This window comes from Setaria italica, chromosome VIII, assembly GCF_000263155.2.
Source record: "Setaria italica strain Yugu1 chromosome VIII, Setaria_italica_v2.0, whole genome shotgun sequence".
Classification (NCBI taxonomy): domain Eukaryota; kingdom Viridiplantae; phylum Streptophyta; class Magnoliopsida; order Poales; family Poaceae; genus Setaria; species Setaria italica.
Genome location: NC_028457.1, coordinates 29,040,268 through 29,055,602, shown reverse-complemented (window position 1 = coordinate 29,055,602; position 15,335 = coordinate 29,040,268). Strand labels below are relative to the sequence as shown.

The window sequence follows — 15,335 nt, the reverse complement described above, 5'->3', positions numbered from 1 at the left end:
ACCTAAACACATCTTCTAAATACTAGTATTGACTTTTTAAAATTAAAAAACCAGCAACAGTTTTTCAGAAAAGCTCAAAAACTGCACTCAAACAAAACAGAACTTTAGTTGACTAGGGAAACAAGGTCAAGTTGAGTGCTAAGGATATTTGAAAAGTCAAAATTTCAATGCTCTATTTTTTGATACGAGGTAACTCAGTGCTGCTCTTGTCAAGGCTGATCTGCTTTGCTTAGGGATTTTGGGTAGCACTTGGAAGCCAAAAATAAGTATCCAAACAGGTGCTCGTCTATAATTCATTTTTATGAGCACTTTTTATATGAAAGTCGCAAAATAAATAATGGTCAAAATTATATCTCGAGAATTATATGACGTCTAAAAAGGAGATTGGGAGAGAAATGGACGGGCGACAGAATCATAGTACTAAATGATTTATATAGACACTGGAAATTATACATAGCCCATATAAGCAACATTGCAATTTTACGCTTTACGCCATTGGATACGTATTTTCACCTGCAGTCGTGAGTCGTGTCTATCGAAGTAATTTCCCCTACTTCCGGGCCCACCCGACAGTGAAAGGGGGCCACACGACACGGCGCCCACCCACCTTCCCCCCGCCCCCGAAGTCTCCCCGCTCCCGCACCGCCGCCGCGGACCTCGCCGCCGGCAATGGCGTGGCTTGCGCGCTCCATCGCCAACTCCCTCCTCGCCCCCGAGGAGAAAGAATCCAGCGGTACCGGCCCGGGCCCCTCCGCCTCCCCCGGCTCCTCCTCCTCCTCCCCGCCGCGCGGCGTCCGCGAGGACCTCTCCGAGTTCACCGGCGCGCTCGCAAACCGCTTCCAGGGCCTCGCATCCTTCCTCGCGCCCGCCGCCCCCGGCGGAGGCGGGCCGCGGCGGCCGGACCCGGCCGAGATCGCGGGCCGCTTCCGCGCGGGCCTCGCGCGGCTCCCGGGCCGCCAGGCTGTCGCGGATCTCGCCAAGATCGCCTCCTCGCTGCTGCCCCCGGAGGGCGGCGACGCGGACTGGGCGGAGTCCGCCGTGGGGGTCACCGAGGAGGTGGTCGCCTTCGCGCGGGACGCCGCTCTGAGGCACGAGCTCTGGCTCGACTTCCCCCTCCTCCCCGACGACGCCGACTCCGACGGTTCGTGCGTTTCTTCATTGGCTCCCCGAAAGGCTTGTTGTTCATCAGTCTCTTTTATGATTCAGTACTGATTGTGTTTTGTTCTAATGATGTTAAGTGCAGATTTCGACATGACTGATGCGCAGCAGGACCACGCGCTGGCCGTCGAGAGCGTGGCGCCGGAGCTGGCTGATCTACGGATCGAACTCTGCCCCAGCCACATGAGCGAGGGCTGCTTCTGGAAGATATACTTCGTCCTGCTGCATCCTAAGCTCATGAAGGAGGATGCTGATATTCTGTCGACTCCACAGGTGATTTGCCTTAGCATAAGTTCATTGAGTTAAGCCATATGCCCATATCAGCCAACTTAGTAACTGAGGATTTACTTGATACAAGTTAACCAAGTTAGTCTCCTTCATTCAATAATAAGTTCACTTGGACGAATAACAGCATGAATTTGTTAGCTGAGGTGAGTAAAGGAATGCGACTCAAATGCAGCATCAGATTAGTTGTTAAATCGATACTGTATTTTGCAGCACGTCTTAATGTTTGCTACATTGTACTTGGTATCATGGAAGATTGGGGTGGAAAGAAACTTAGTGCATTTCATTTTTCGTTTGACATATCTTGGACCTAAGGTTCTGTGTTCTCGGAAGGCAGTCATGCTCATTTGGCAGTAGTAGGCATGAATATGATCGTAATGTACATAAGAAATTTGTGTTTTTACAAAAAAAAAACTTTGCATCACAGTTATGATTTCTGAGTGAGAGATCTGCTTGAGGCACATGCGTTCTTCAAATGAAATGCTGTAATGTTTTGGTAAAATGGTCAATAAATCATTGCCATATCTCTGTTGTTCACCCTTTACATCAGCCAATATTCCATCTGCAACTTGGTCATCCGTTTGACCTCACTCTGGGATTTGATTTCAAAACGTTGAGTTCTTCGGCTTTCGGCAATAATAAAATATGGTTGACTAATTAGCCTCATTCGGCACATATATTCTCAAGCTTTGTGCTTCTGTTCCTACCTTGGAACCTCTCCTTTTCATTGGATAAGCTAATGAAGCCTTTACTTATCAAGTGTATGTTACAAGTGTCATGGATTACTGGGTTTGTTATAATCCGAATCCACTTTCTCTTTTGTGTCAGCTAAGCTAGTGTAGCCTTCCCACATTCCCTTCCTCCTGCCTTAAAGTGAATCTAGTTATCATTCTTTTTATTGGCTGCCATTGTTCTTCTTGAAAATACGAATTAATGGTAGTTTTGCACTCTAATTCTTAGACATTTGTTTTGAAGGGAGTTGATTTAAAGAAATCACTTTGAAATAGGCCCATGGTTTGTGCATGGCCCAGCATAGGCATTATAATTTATAACTTAATTGATTCATTGTGATTGTTTGCCAGGCATGCATGCTTTAGAGTTCAGAGATGGATATTTGACAGAAAGTCTAATGGGTCCTCAATGATTAGTAGTTTCTGTTTGTGATTTTACTTTCTTGCAAGTCATGATGGGTTACCCATCCAAATACGCCCCTAGTTAGAAATTGGCCTAACTCAGACTGCACAGCTGAAGCGATTCGTTATATTCTAGTAATTTTCTATAATAACTGAGTGATTCGTTTAGTTTAGCTGTTAGCCTGTTACTGTATTTCTGTCTATTCAGTTCCTTCCTTAGTCCAATTTTATTCACATAATGATGCATTGCATGAGTCTGAGCTCTGAAGTTTCATATTAGCTGCAGGAAACATGTCAAACATCAAAAGTCAGAATTAGCCATCAAGTGAATGTTGACTCACTAAAAGTGTTGGAACATAAAGTGCACTATGATGAGACTGATTAGCCCCTATGTTCGAATAATTCATAACACTTATTAGCTCTCACATGCATGCATGAGCCCTGAGAGGCAGATATATCGACAGAAAGTCATCTTCGATAGGCCCTCTTTGCTTTAGTAGTTTCTGCTGCTGATTTTGCTTTCTTGCTAGTCATGATGCTTAACCTTTTATTTGTTCTGACTGCCCAAAAGATAAGCTGGTGTCTGCCAGCTCTTACATGTTTGCTAGCAAACTTCTTATCAGCTTTTGATCACCTTGGCACAGATTTTGGAAGCTAGAGGCAAGTTGTCACACGATTTGCGATATCAGATGAAGTTACAGAGCAGCAATGAAGACACCGTACCTGTGCCTTTCAGCAATGTAGATGGTGCTTTAGCTTCTCCTGTAGAGGTTTTGAGCACATTAAAGGGTCAGGATGGCTCTGTGATGGCCACATCTTTTAGCAACATAGACTATGGCATCTCTCAACCAACCAATCAGGAATTTCTATCAGCTAATGCAATCAGTGATGCTGGAACTGTTTCTTCAGATAACATCAGCAGCAGTGTACCTGTACAGCTAGTGCCCATATTGAAAGACGCTACTGTGGAGTCACAGTCTACGGTGGAAGAAAGTACACGCGATCTCTCTACAGGAGATGCAACAACAGAAGAACAGAGCATGCAAATGTCTGAGATAGCATTGGTGGACAATTCTCCTCCTAAAGATGACCAACAGAAACAACATTTAGCTGACATCAGTGAGCAATCAAGAGTTGACATTCGGAAAGCTTATCATGATGAGGATGATGATGGCGATGAATGGTTGGAAGAGGAGACAGGGGGCCCAGGAAGCACGGCGATTCCAATTGCAGATGATGAAGATGTATCCTTCAGTGATCTAGAGGATGACGATGGTACAAAATGACATCGCCAGCAGCAGCTTCATCATCCTCTAGAATTTGTGCAGCCGATTCCATTATACGGTCAAATGCGAGGAGCTTGGAAGATGCCCACTGTATGGTCTCGTACTCTCATAGGGCTGCTGTGATCAGCTGCTACTGCTTCAGAATTCGCTGTGACCCTGGTACTTTACAGTGCGCCACGGTTTTCGCAGTACAAATATGCCCCATTTTTATCTTCCAACTCGTGGATTTAAGGTTGTGATGTTTAGTGACTGTTGTACAGTGTGCAGAGACTACTACGCATATTTGGATGCTTTGGAATTTCAGATAATACTCTGATTCCTCCAACCTGCCACCCTATATACAATCTGGGATGATGAAATAGAATTCGCCTTATCTTTATCTTCTCAAGGAATACATTATCTTCCAGGGGAAAATTTATTGCATGTATGTGTCAGCAAATTCTATTACAGAAGCATCCAAGTCCAGAACTGACCAAGTAAAACAAGACAACAGAACAATAACCAGAAATTAGGCAAAATTTGGCCAAGCACCATATCCTCCGGCCGGAGAAGAATCTTTTCCTTGCTCAATTTGCTAGTAAACAAATTAAAAATCTTGTGGTGGAAACCATTGGGCGGTGCACACTCTGATTGATAGTTTAACGCGGTTTGATGCTGAATTAGGTTCTTGGTCCAGCGATCAACATGTTGGATTAGTATCAGGGAAAAGAAATTAAAAACGTATTAGGTGAGGCTTAGATTTCAAATGGGGTCTACGTCGTTGTCCCACCCTTGAGGCAGCAGGTCAACTCGGTCGTACCATGAACATGGCACATGGGACAAGAGTCACAGGATTGTACTGCTGCTTGCCTGCATTTCGAAGGCAGCTTTGCTGATGGCATTAGATTGGTGAGTAGCTATCTTATGACGTCAAGGAATGTGCTTGATCGAGCCTAGCTGGGTATTTCGTTTAGAAGTTTGATTTTTAGTTGAAGGTTGTGTCAAGCCCAAAGGCTACAGATTAAAGTTACGAAGAAATACCATATACTACTCATCGATACAACTGGTTTTTTGGTTTTGTTTTGAGTTTTGGTTGCCCAATTGGCACCACATAACCAAAGTGAACTAACAGATTTTTCCGGCAAATGAAACAGACATCAGTGAAGGACGAAGTTGGCGTTGGATCTCGAGATCGAGTTGGGCAACCATTCAGCCGCTGGGACCAACAACATTCCCACATGTGTGCTGCATTGCAGTTGTTGCAACTAGAAGATCCCTTGCCGTGTTCTTACTCAAGAGTCAGCAAGGGTACGGCCTCATCCTGCCCCAGACAGCAAATTAACAACGAAGCAGCGAGTTCGTTCGATAACCAACTGCCCCCGTACAATCGTCGATGACACCAATCAATAATAACAACAAGTTGAAAGAAAAAGCTTGATTACATACACAAACTCTCCAGCAGAGCCGCGCAAAACTGTCATCACTAACAGTAACACACATACAACTTTCTCCCATGGATCATGCAGGATGCATGCAGCAGTCTCGGTTACAATTACAGTGATCCGGATCGGAGCTGCCGTGCATGCGTATGGAATCGAATTGCTCGGAGCGATATGCGGAGGCAGCAGCGAGAGCTGTAGCCTAGTTAGTTGTGGCCTCCTCCCTGGGTGTAGATGTAGTCGGTGTGCGCCACCAGCGTCCGCCTCATCAGGCACTCCTCCTCTTGCTCCGCTTCGCCTCCCTCTACGGTGGCGGCGCCGCCGCACGGGTCGTCCTCCGCCGCCGCCGTGAAGCCCGTCATCGCCTCCCCCTTGCTGTCCACCACCTGCAACACACGCAGAGAAATTGAAAGAGACTGAGGTTGCTGCTGTACTGCGCGTGCGGTCGTCTCCAACGCCATGCATGCATGGCGGCGGTGAGATCGAACGGCTGCCCTGGCAATGAGCACGCACGACGCACCTCACTGTCTTGTCCTTCTTGGAGCTCCGCGTGGCCTCTACTGCTCGCCGCCGCCTCCCTCGCCGCGTGGGCGGCGACGGAGAAGAGGAGCAGGAGCGACAGCAGCAGGGCGGCGGTTCGCCGTGGCGGCGATTGCGCCATGGCTGGCCTCCTCTTGCTGGTAGTTTCTTGGGCCAGAGAGGAACTGAGGGAGAGAGTGTGGTGGTTATGTGTTAGTTGGGTCGTTGGATTAATGGAGGCGGTGAGGTGTTGGTTTGGAGTTGAGGAGGGGGCGTTGGGAGGAAGAAGGCAGAGGCAGGCGAGGGAGAAGAGGCCATGGCAGAGAGGGGCTTTAATAGGGAGCCCATAAATGTACGTGTAGCCCGGTCGCTGTAGCCTGCGGGGCTATTCAATGACGTGTGCTCTCCTTCATTTTCAGGTGATGATGCAGTCATCACTCTGCTTCGGGAAGCAGAGTGGAAAGTAGAGTAGTCAAACACTAGCAAGGGAATCAAAGGTTTAGAAAACTAACCGATCAATGCTTCTCAATTCAGCATTGTGTGCTCTTAGTGTTTGGATACGAGGTCAGAGTCACATCGGATGTTCGGATGCCTAATTAGAGGACTAAATATGAGTTATTTAAAAAACTAATTGCACAGATGAAGTCTAATTCGCGAGATGAATCTATTAAGACTAATTAATCCATTATTAGTAAATGGTTACTGTAGCATCACATTATCAAATCATAGACTAATTAGGCTTAATAGATTTGTCTCGCGAATTAGACTCCATCTATGCAATTAGTTTTGTAATTAGGCTATGTTTAATACTTTTAATTAGTATCAAACATCCAATGTGACAGGTGCTAAAGTTTAGTGAAGGGTCTAGCCATGTGAAGTTTGCAAAAAAAATATTGGTGAGAAAAATAGTTTGGAAAACATGTTGGAGAACCTAAATAAATTTTAAATTTTAGGAAACACCGTAGCTTTAAGAAAGAGTTTGCAGAATGTTAAAAATGTTGAAAAATATTAAATAAATGTTGAGTTTCATGGTTCCGGCCGGCCCAGGACCCCGACGCGCGCAACCCACACGACCTCACAAGCCCGGCCCACACACCCTCGCTTTCTTTCGTAGCTCCTGCCTCCCGTTGCGCGGCCCATCCTCTCGCCAGAATCCCGGACGGCCGCCGGAGCGCGATGCTCGCCGCGAGCACCGCCGGCTGCCGCATGCCATGGCTCGCCGCCGGTTTCCGACCACCCCGATACTCCGGCGTGCGCCCGCGTCTACGGCGCCGCGTCCCAGCCATCCTCCCCAGGCGCCCCCTTCGTCTCCGGTACACCACTCCTCCAATCTCGAAACAACCATGGCTATCTTCCTTTTTTTCCCCATTTTTTTTCCCACGAAAACCAACCAACCAATAGCTATCCAAGTCTCTTCCCTTTCGTCTGGTATTTTAGAGTTGAAAAGCGTTTCATCACTTCTTGTATGCTAGAGGATTTCATTTTCAGGACGAGAACGACTACACATTTCCAAAATTCCTGCAAAATCTGCCTGATGGGTTCTAAAATGATTAAATCCTGTATGGACAAATGATTAGTCGTCCTTTGCTAGTTTGGCGGCCGCAGCGCATTCATTAGCAATCTGCCGACACTTGACTGCGTCCTTCATATGCGGCGAATTCTCCAGGCATCACTGCATCCACGAAAATTCCTCTTGAGAAATCAGTTGACTGACTCCACTTGCAGGATAAATCGACCAATGCGCTGCTTCCCTGTACATTTCTCGAAGAAAATGACTGGTTGGGCCACGTGGGTTCGATCCCAGTCGCGCTCGTACGAACCACACGCTCACTCTGTCCAAACTCCAAAGTCACGGTCAGCTCTTTGCGTTTCCAAGATATATAAGTATCGTACCGTTGAATCTGAAGGTTCCTTTGCTGCAGAAGAAAGAAATAGTCGTACGGACAGCGGGTGCCGAAACTCGAGGGGACAGAGAAAAAGGCCCCTTGTGGCCGGAGAAGTCAGTCCTGGTGGCCATCGCCGGCGTTGAGGTCCTGAAACTGGTGGGAGCCTATCGCTGAGGCGCGCTTGGTATGTTTAGCTCCATCACTAGTGCTTTCCTTCTTGAATTTCTCTTCAACATATACCTTCTGTGGGTAGCATATGTAAGGTTGTGCAGAATCGGTATGCAGTTACATATTTGGAAATTGGATTGAGGGCGATATGGGTTAGTTTGATGTTTTGAACAAATCTCGCAAAACAGCACGAATATGGCGAATATGTAGCAGAAAACCACGGGTTCTTGTGTTCTTTTGCACAAAACCTCATGATGGAGATGCTTGTCTAGTAGCACAAAACAAGGTGATTTAGCAATCTCCAGTCCAAGTGAGCACACACACAGGCGCTTAAACGGCTTCAAGCTGCCACTACATCTTCACCCCGTTCCTTGCCTAGTGAGAGAGCAAAGGCAGTGCCATGCCATGGTTCGGAAGAGTGAACACCAAGGCTGCAGCTTGCCCTGGTGTGGATTTGTGGTGCTGGAGGAAAGCATGTAGAGCACTATGGTTTGTGTGTGCGTGCGCATGTGTGTGTGGGGTGGGGTGGGGGGGGGGGGTGCGGGGAAGGGGGAGGATTCAGTCATGAACTTTTGATTAGGCTACTAAGGGGATTTGTGGGTCTTTGGCATGGCTGAATTTAGCAAGAATTGTTATATTTGATTATCTGACCGGCAATTGAGGAGCCTTTCTGCAAATAGACTTGAGGTTTTCTTTGATTACCTTTAGGGAATTTGTTATCTGTATCTTAGTATGGTAATTTACTCACTTAATTGGGTCACACAGTGTGAATAACAGTAGTCCAACATCCATCCTCATCTTCTCTTTTTTGCATGCTTCAACTTGTACATCTGTGGTCCGTGGATAGCAACATCCCTTTTACACTCACAAGTGTCTCCATCAACCCTTTTTTTCATCATGATGTATATGCTAAAGATTTTTGTGCTCTGATGCTGCATTCACATAGAATCGATTACATCAACTCACTCTTCAACACAATATTAGCCCTCCGTTGCCAGCGAGTGTGCTTGCTTGAAATGTTAGAGCGCTGAAAATATGAGGTTTTCTCATGTGTTTTGTGCACAAGGATACTAATATGTGCTTTTGTGCCATAAGTTTGATCTTTATACCTGTGAAATTTGCTATATTGTTTCTATCAAAATAAGTATAGAACAATTGATTGTACGACTGATGATCTAATCCTTTGGCCCTGCAGCTGCAGTGTTCACTTGTTCAAATAGCTAGGCTAGAAGGATTTAAGTGAATTGATCTAATGTCTGTCTAACTTGAGTAATGAATATTGCATACTCCCACTGGTTGAATGGCTAAAAAAGTTGTCCCATAGAGATAGTAAAGCATGAGAAACAACTGTTAAAGAAGTTGAGTTTATACGGAAAAGATTGGACTGATTAAATTTTATTCTGCCTGAAAACGTATTTCAAATATATGTTATTGATCAGTATTGATTTTTCAATGTTTCCTTATCATATTTTCTTTTTTTAAAAAATTTGGCAGAGACAGGGCATTCAGCATTAAGGGATCTGTAATGTTGGCATACAACAGAACTTGCAGAAAATAAGATTATGACTGGAAATATCGCACGATGCGATGATAAATTGAAGTTTGAAGTAGACATCCATCAGAATATTAAGGTTTTCGCAGAAGATGAGATTAAATGGATTACTAGAAACTTTAGCATTCAAATCGGAAAAGGTGGCTTCGGAGAAGTGTATAAAGGGATTCTTGATGATGACTATGATGTTGTTGCAGTGAAGAGATATATCAGCAAAGATTTAAGAAAAGAGTTTATGGAAGAAGTAAGCATCCATAGTCAAATGAGTCACAAAAATGTGGTGGAGCTCATAGGCTATTGTATTGGGGAAAGTACTCTAATGATTGTTACTAAGTATATCTCCAAAGGAAACCTGGATGACATACTCCACGACAGTGAAATTCCCATCCCTTTGGATGTAAGACTGGGTATTGCTATAGGGTGTGCAGAAGCATTGAGCTATATGCATTCAATGCATTTATCAAGCGACAGCCTTGTTTGTCATGGTGATATTAAGCCTGCCAACATACTTCTAGATGGCAATCTGACAGCAAAATTGTCTGACTTTGGAGTGTCAAGGCTTCTTTCAGGTGGTGTCACTCAGTACACTGTACATATAAAAGGAAGCGTATCTTACATGGATCCTATATACTTTCAGGAGGGCTGTCTTACTCCGAGGAGTGATGTTTATAGTTTTGGAATAGTTCTCTTGGAACTAATAGCTCGAAAAAGGATAAGAAAAGGTGACATTAACCTTATTGGATCGTTCAATAAAGCCTGTGCAAATGGGAAAGGTAGAGAAATATTTGATGCTGCAATAGCAAATGAGAACAATATGAAGATTCTAAAAGAAATGAAGAAATTGGCTACTGAATGCCTAACACTGGACATTCATAAACGTCCTCAGATGAATGTGGTGGCAAAACGCCTTCGGATACTTAAAAAGGAATTAAAGAACATACATGAAAAATATTCGGAACCCATTTTGGCATCGCACCACTCATGGCGCAAAAACTACAAGCAGGACATATCCATGCCCAGCTATAATTCTAGAATGCAGCTTAAGAAGAGTTTGAGCATTTTCAAAAGAAATCGTAGCAATTCTAAGATTCTATCGGAGCCTGGCAATGTGAGAATTTTCACACAGGAGGAGCTAAATGATGTCACAAATTACTCGTATTTACTCAGTGGAGGTACTTCAGGTAAGGTTTACAAAGGAACGCTTGAAGACAATACCGTGGTAGCGGTGAGGATATTTTCTGAGGTACTTGAGAGCTTTGAACAGGCGTTTATCAATGGAGGGATGATCTTATCTCAAATTATGCATAAGAACATCATCAGACTTTTGGGCTATTGCTTGGATGCTGATTGTCCAGCTTTTGTCTATGAGTATGCTGCTAAAGGTAGTCTCTCTGACATTCTAGATGGCCATGAATATTTCCCGCTACATTTACGTGTGAAGATTGCAGTTCAGACTGCAGAAGCATTAGAATATCTCCATTCCTCAGCAACTGGTATCATCAGACATGGTTATGTTGTACCATCCAAAATACTTCTTGATGACAATTTCACGCCAAAGCTCACAGGCTTTTCATGGGCTCGGAGGCTTATCAAGGAGAGTAACATTACTGCCGGTGACGATGTAATTTGTTGTCAGCTTCCCTCAAGCGGGCTCAACAATGACCCAATTCATGATCAGCGTGCGTTGCTCAAATTGAAAACCGATGTGTACCAGTTTGGTGTTCTTCTCTTGACACTCATTAGTAGGAAGAACTTCATATTTTACGCGGATCACGAACCCCTCATCTTACAATTTCGCGCAGCTTACCAGGCAGATAACAGAGGAAGGCCATTGTTTGATGATGACATCGCAGCTCGTGCTGAAGATATTGCTCTCCTTGAAGAGATCGGGAGGCTATCACTTAAATGTGTCTGTCTGGAAATAGATCAGAGACCAACAATGAAGGAAGTGGCAGAACACCTTAGGACACTTAGGACATCTTGGAAGAAGTCCTTGGAAGAAGTCCTTGGCCAAGGGAGCTACACTGGTGTCTGAAACTGTAATTAAATCTCATATCGCCGATGCTGAAGGCACTAAACTCGACAGGCTACTCGGTTCAGATATTAGAGATTGAACCTCGTGTACATATTGTGTGTGATGTGTTGTATTGTTATCAGAACATCTTGCCCGCACTGCAATTTGCAATTATGCTGTCAGTCGGATGATGTTATCTGAACTAGCGTGCACTCTGCATCTCACGCTGTCGATGACATGATGTTATTATCTGAATTTGTTCTGCTAACAGATGTAGAAAATTTATGTTCAGTGTTGGTAGTGTTGTTTCCTGAACAGATAAAATGTGCAGAAATACTATGTGATCTACAAGCTATATATGTGGTCTTTTGTTCCGGTGTAGGGCTACTCCATTGTTGATCAGCTCGTGCAGCTCAGTGAGCAAATTAACGTAGTTTGTGGCGTCCGTGGACTAAGGATACAATTTGATTGTGAAAGGGCTTTAGCCCAGTAGTTAGAGCACCTGAGTAGCACTTAGTAGGCTTAGGTTCAACTTCCCGTGGAAGTGAATTAAACGGGTATGGAATAAAAAAATAGGTATCCCCTACTTACTTTGGTAATAAACGGGTATGGAATAAAAAAAATAGGTATCCCCTACTTACTTTGGTAAAAAAAAAGATACAGTTTGATTGGTATGCCGTATATTTGGTTTCCGTTGCTCTTAGGAGAACTTGTGTTACTTTTGTTCGACTGGCAAATGAATATACTTGCAAATACCCGTCGATATTGAAATCGGTGGTATTATGTACTTAGGAATGAAATTTAACAACTAGAATGACGTTGCTCCTTTTTTTCCGCTAGGGGTGAAAGGCATATTTCTGACAATGGAGACCTAAACATGCTCAAAGGTAATACTCTTTCAGGTAACTGTCAAGAACTGAGAGAATACTCAGAATTTGCAAGGGGAAAAACGCCAGATGCAAGAACACGAACTGAATTTGATGGTACAGATAGCTCACTGCTGAATCGATGAACTCCAGGATACAGATAAAGTTCTAGCATCGCCAAGAAGACGACAAGCAAGCTATCTACTCTGCCAATACTAGGGTTTTCAGTTCAATATTCGATAACCATTACAGCAGGTGACTCGGTACTAAATAGCATGGGCCGGTCATTACAATAAGCAAAGAGTTTAAGTTGAACAAATACTGTTTAACGTCTGACAAATAAGAGCAGGTGCTGCTTAGGCGAAACGGTGAAGTCATAGTTGATGATGACCCTCTGAATCGACAGCTCAAGTGAAGTCGCTGAAGCGTTACAGCTACTGCCGACTTGTGCTCTGCTCTGTTTGCCTGACGAACTGAAAGGTGATGGTACTCTACTCCTGACAATGCCCCCTCCTTAACATCCTTGTCCTCAAGGATGAAATGATGGAAATACCTTGAGGATGAAGTTAGCGTCTTCCCAAGTAGCCTCCGATTCTGGAATGTTAATCCTGTGTACGAGCCATTGTACGATAGTTTCATTATTCCGAGGAATCATTCTCCTCTGCAATATGGCTTGAGGGGCACCTTTGATGGTGCCTTTGGAATCAATGAGAGGTAGCTCTTGGCTAGCTATGGCCTGAGGTCCCAGATGTTGTTTAAATTGGCTCACATGAAATGTATCATGAAGTTGACAACCTTTAGGCAAGAGTAACTTGTAATCTGATTTGCCAATTCTGTCAAGAATTTTGAATGGTCCATAGAATTTTGAGTGTAACTTGAGATATTTGTGTGCACTGAGAGATGTGTTTTTGTAAGGTTGTATTTTCAGATAGACCATGTCACCAATAGCAAATTCTCTGTCTGTCCCGTGTTTATCAGCTTGATGTTTGATTCTAGCTTGAGCTTTTTGTATGTTATCTCTTATAACTTGAGTAGCAACCTATCTGTTCCTTAGCTGTTCCTGGGCAGACAAATCAAATCAGGGCAATCAGGTAAGACATCTTCAGCTACCAATGGTGGAGGAAATCCATATAAAGCTTGGAAGGATGTTATGTTGAGAGATGTGTGGTATGATGTATTGTACCACCATTTTGACAATGACAACAAGTAGAACCACCTCTGTGGGTTGTTAAAACACATGCATCTGAGGTAGTTTTCTAGGTATTGATTCACTCTCTCTGTTTGTCCATCAGTTTGTGGGTGATAAGCCGAGGATAAATGGAGTTCAACTTTCAAGTTTTAAACATTGATTGCCAAACTGAGCTTGTGAAAATGGGGTCTCTGTCTGTCACTATCACCTTGGGAAGCCCATGTAATTTGAACACATTGTCCATGTACAGATTGACCACATCTTGTGCAGTGTATAGGTGACTTAACGCAATGAAGTTGGAGTATTTTGTTAATCTATCCACCACCACTAAGATAACATTTTTTCCTTTAGATTTAGGAGGCCTTCCACAAAATCCATGGAAACATGTGTCCAAGCCAATTCTAGGATGGGTAGTTGAGCCAGTAGGCTAGGATATGGAATATTTTCAGGCTTGTTCTTTTGGCACACTGGGCAGTTTTTGACATATTGTTTGATTTGCTGGTGCATGCTTGGCCAATAAAAGATGAATTGTATTCTCTTGAGAGTAGCTCTTTCCCCAGAATATCCACCAAATGCAGATTTGTGGAAAGTATCTAGCAACTGTGCCTTTATGGTAGTGTTATCTCCTATCATCAATTTCCCTTTATGCCTTAAGATACCATCTGTTAAGGAATAGTGAGGCACTGCTTGAGGATCAATGCTTAATTTTGCTAGCAACTCCAAACACTTGTTACCTTGTTCTAGCTTGCAATTACTTGTTCCATCCAGACAGGGAGTATAGTGGAAATTGCCATGACCTCTTGGGAATAAGTTGCTCTTGATAAAGCATCTGCAGCCTTGTTTTCTCTACCCTTTTTGTACTCAACCTTGTAGTTAAAACCCAATAACTTGACCAAGAGCTTGTGTTGGATTCCCTCAACCAGTCTCTAGTCTTGAATGTATTTTAAACTCTGCCGGTTAGTTCTGATGATCACAGATGTGCTTGAAAAATAATATTTCCATTTTTCAGAGCTCCCAATATTGCCATTGCTTCTTTTTAATAAGTTGATGAAACAGATGCTTTTGTTCCAAGAGTTCTGCTTAAGAATGAAATATTTCTTCCATATTGCATTAGTACTGCACCTATGCCAGTGCCACTTGCATCTGCCTCTAGGACAAATGGTTGACTAAAATCAGGTAAAGCCAAGATAGGGGAGTGGACATTATCTGCTTGAGTTGTATGAAAGCTTCCTCCTGTTGTGTGCCCCACTGAAATCCCTCCTTCTTAAGAGCATTAAACAATTGTCTGCAGATTATGCCATATCCTTTAATGAATCTTCTATAGTACCCAGCTAATCCCAAGAATGCTCTCAATTCAGTGACAGTAGCAGGTGCTGTCCACTTTTGGATGATTGATATCTTTGTTGGATCTGTAGCAACTCCATTCTCACTTATAATATGACCCAAGTACTCAATTTCAGACTGTGCAAAAGAACACTTCCTCATTTTTGCAAATAACTTGTTTTGTCTTAAAACTTGCAGAACAATTTTTAGAGGGTCCACATGATCAGAGATAGACTTGCTATAGATTAAGATATCATCAAAGAACACTAAAGCAAATTTTCTTAGAAAGTCAACTAGCACAGTGTTCATAAGTGTCTGAAATGTTGCAGATGCATTTGTAAGCCCAAAAAGGCATGACTACATACTCAAAATGGCCTAAATGAGCTGTAAAAGTTGTTTTCTAAATATCCTCCTACTTCATTCTTATCTGATGATAACCTGATCTCAAATCTATTTTGGAGAAGATTTTTGCACCAAATAGTTCATCCAATTGATCTTCTATGATTGGTATAGGATACTTATTTTTCACAATATTGGA

At 43.5% G+C, this 15,335-nt stretch overlaps 3 protein-coding genes across 4 annotated transcripts; 2 read left to right on the top strand and 1 right to left on the bottom strand.

The window, feature by feature from the left end:
- Positions 1-601: 601 nt before the first annotated feature.
- Positions 602-4,254, top strand: LOC101760500. The gene is made up of 3 exons (XM_004979419.3): positions 602-1,141; positions 1,244-1,431; positions 3,221-4,254. Exons 1-3 carry the CDS (start codon positions 670-672, stop codon positions 3,860-3,862), a joined length of 1,302 nt encoding a protein of 433 aa, XP_004979476.1. The 5' UTR covers positions 602-669; the 3' UTR covers positions 3,863-4,254.
- A 925-nt stretch (positions 4,255-5,179) lies between these two features.
- Positions 5,180-6,114, bottom strand: LOC101760094 (phytosulfokines 4). Its single transcript, XM_004979418.2, has 2 exons — positions 5,801-6,114; positions 5,180-5,666 (listed from the first exon to the last, which is right to left on the bottom strand). Exons 1-2 carry the CDS (start codon positions 5,939-5,941, stop codon positions 5,487-5,489), a joined length of 321 nt encoding a protein of 106 aa, XP_004979475.1. The 5' UTR covers positions 5,942-6,114; the 3' UTR covers positions 5,180-5,486.
- An 835-nt stretch (positions 6,115-6,949) lies between these two features.
- Positions 6,950-11,794, top strand: LOC101758880 (serine/threonine-protein kinase-like protein At1g28390). 2 transcript variants are annotated; one of them, XM_022829308.1, is made up of 4 exons: positions 6,951-7,112; positions 7,525-7,653; positions 7,722-7,869; positions 9,348-11,794. In XM_022829308.1, exon 4 carries the CDS (start codon positions 9,416-9,418, stop codon positions 11,438-11,440), a length of 2,025 nt encoding a protein of 674 aa, XP_022685043.1. In that variant the 5' UTR covers positions 6,951-7,112; positions 7,525-7,653; positions 7,722-7,869; positions 9,348-9,415; the 3' UTR covers positions 11,441-11,794. The 2 variants fall into 2 exon arrangements, with proteins under 2 accessions (XP_004979472.1, XP_022685043.1); XM_004979415.4 differs by having other exon boundaries at positions 6,950-7,653.
- Positions 11,795-15,335: the final 3,541 nt, after the last annotated feature.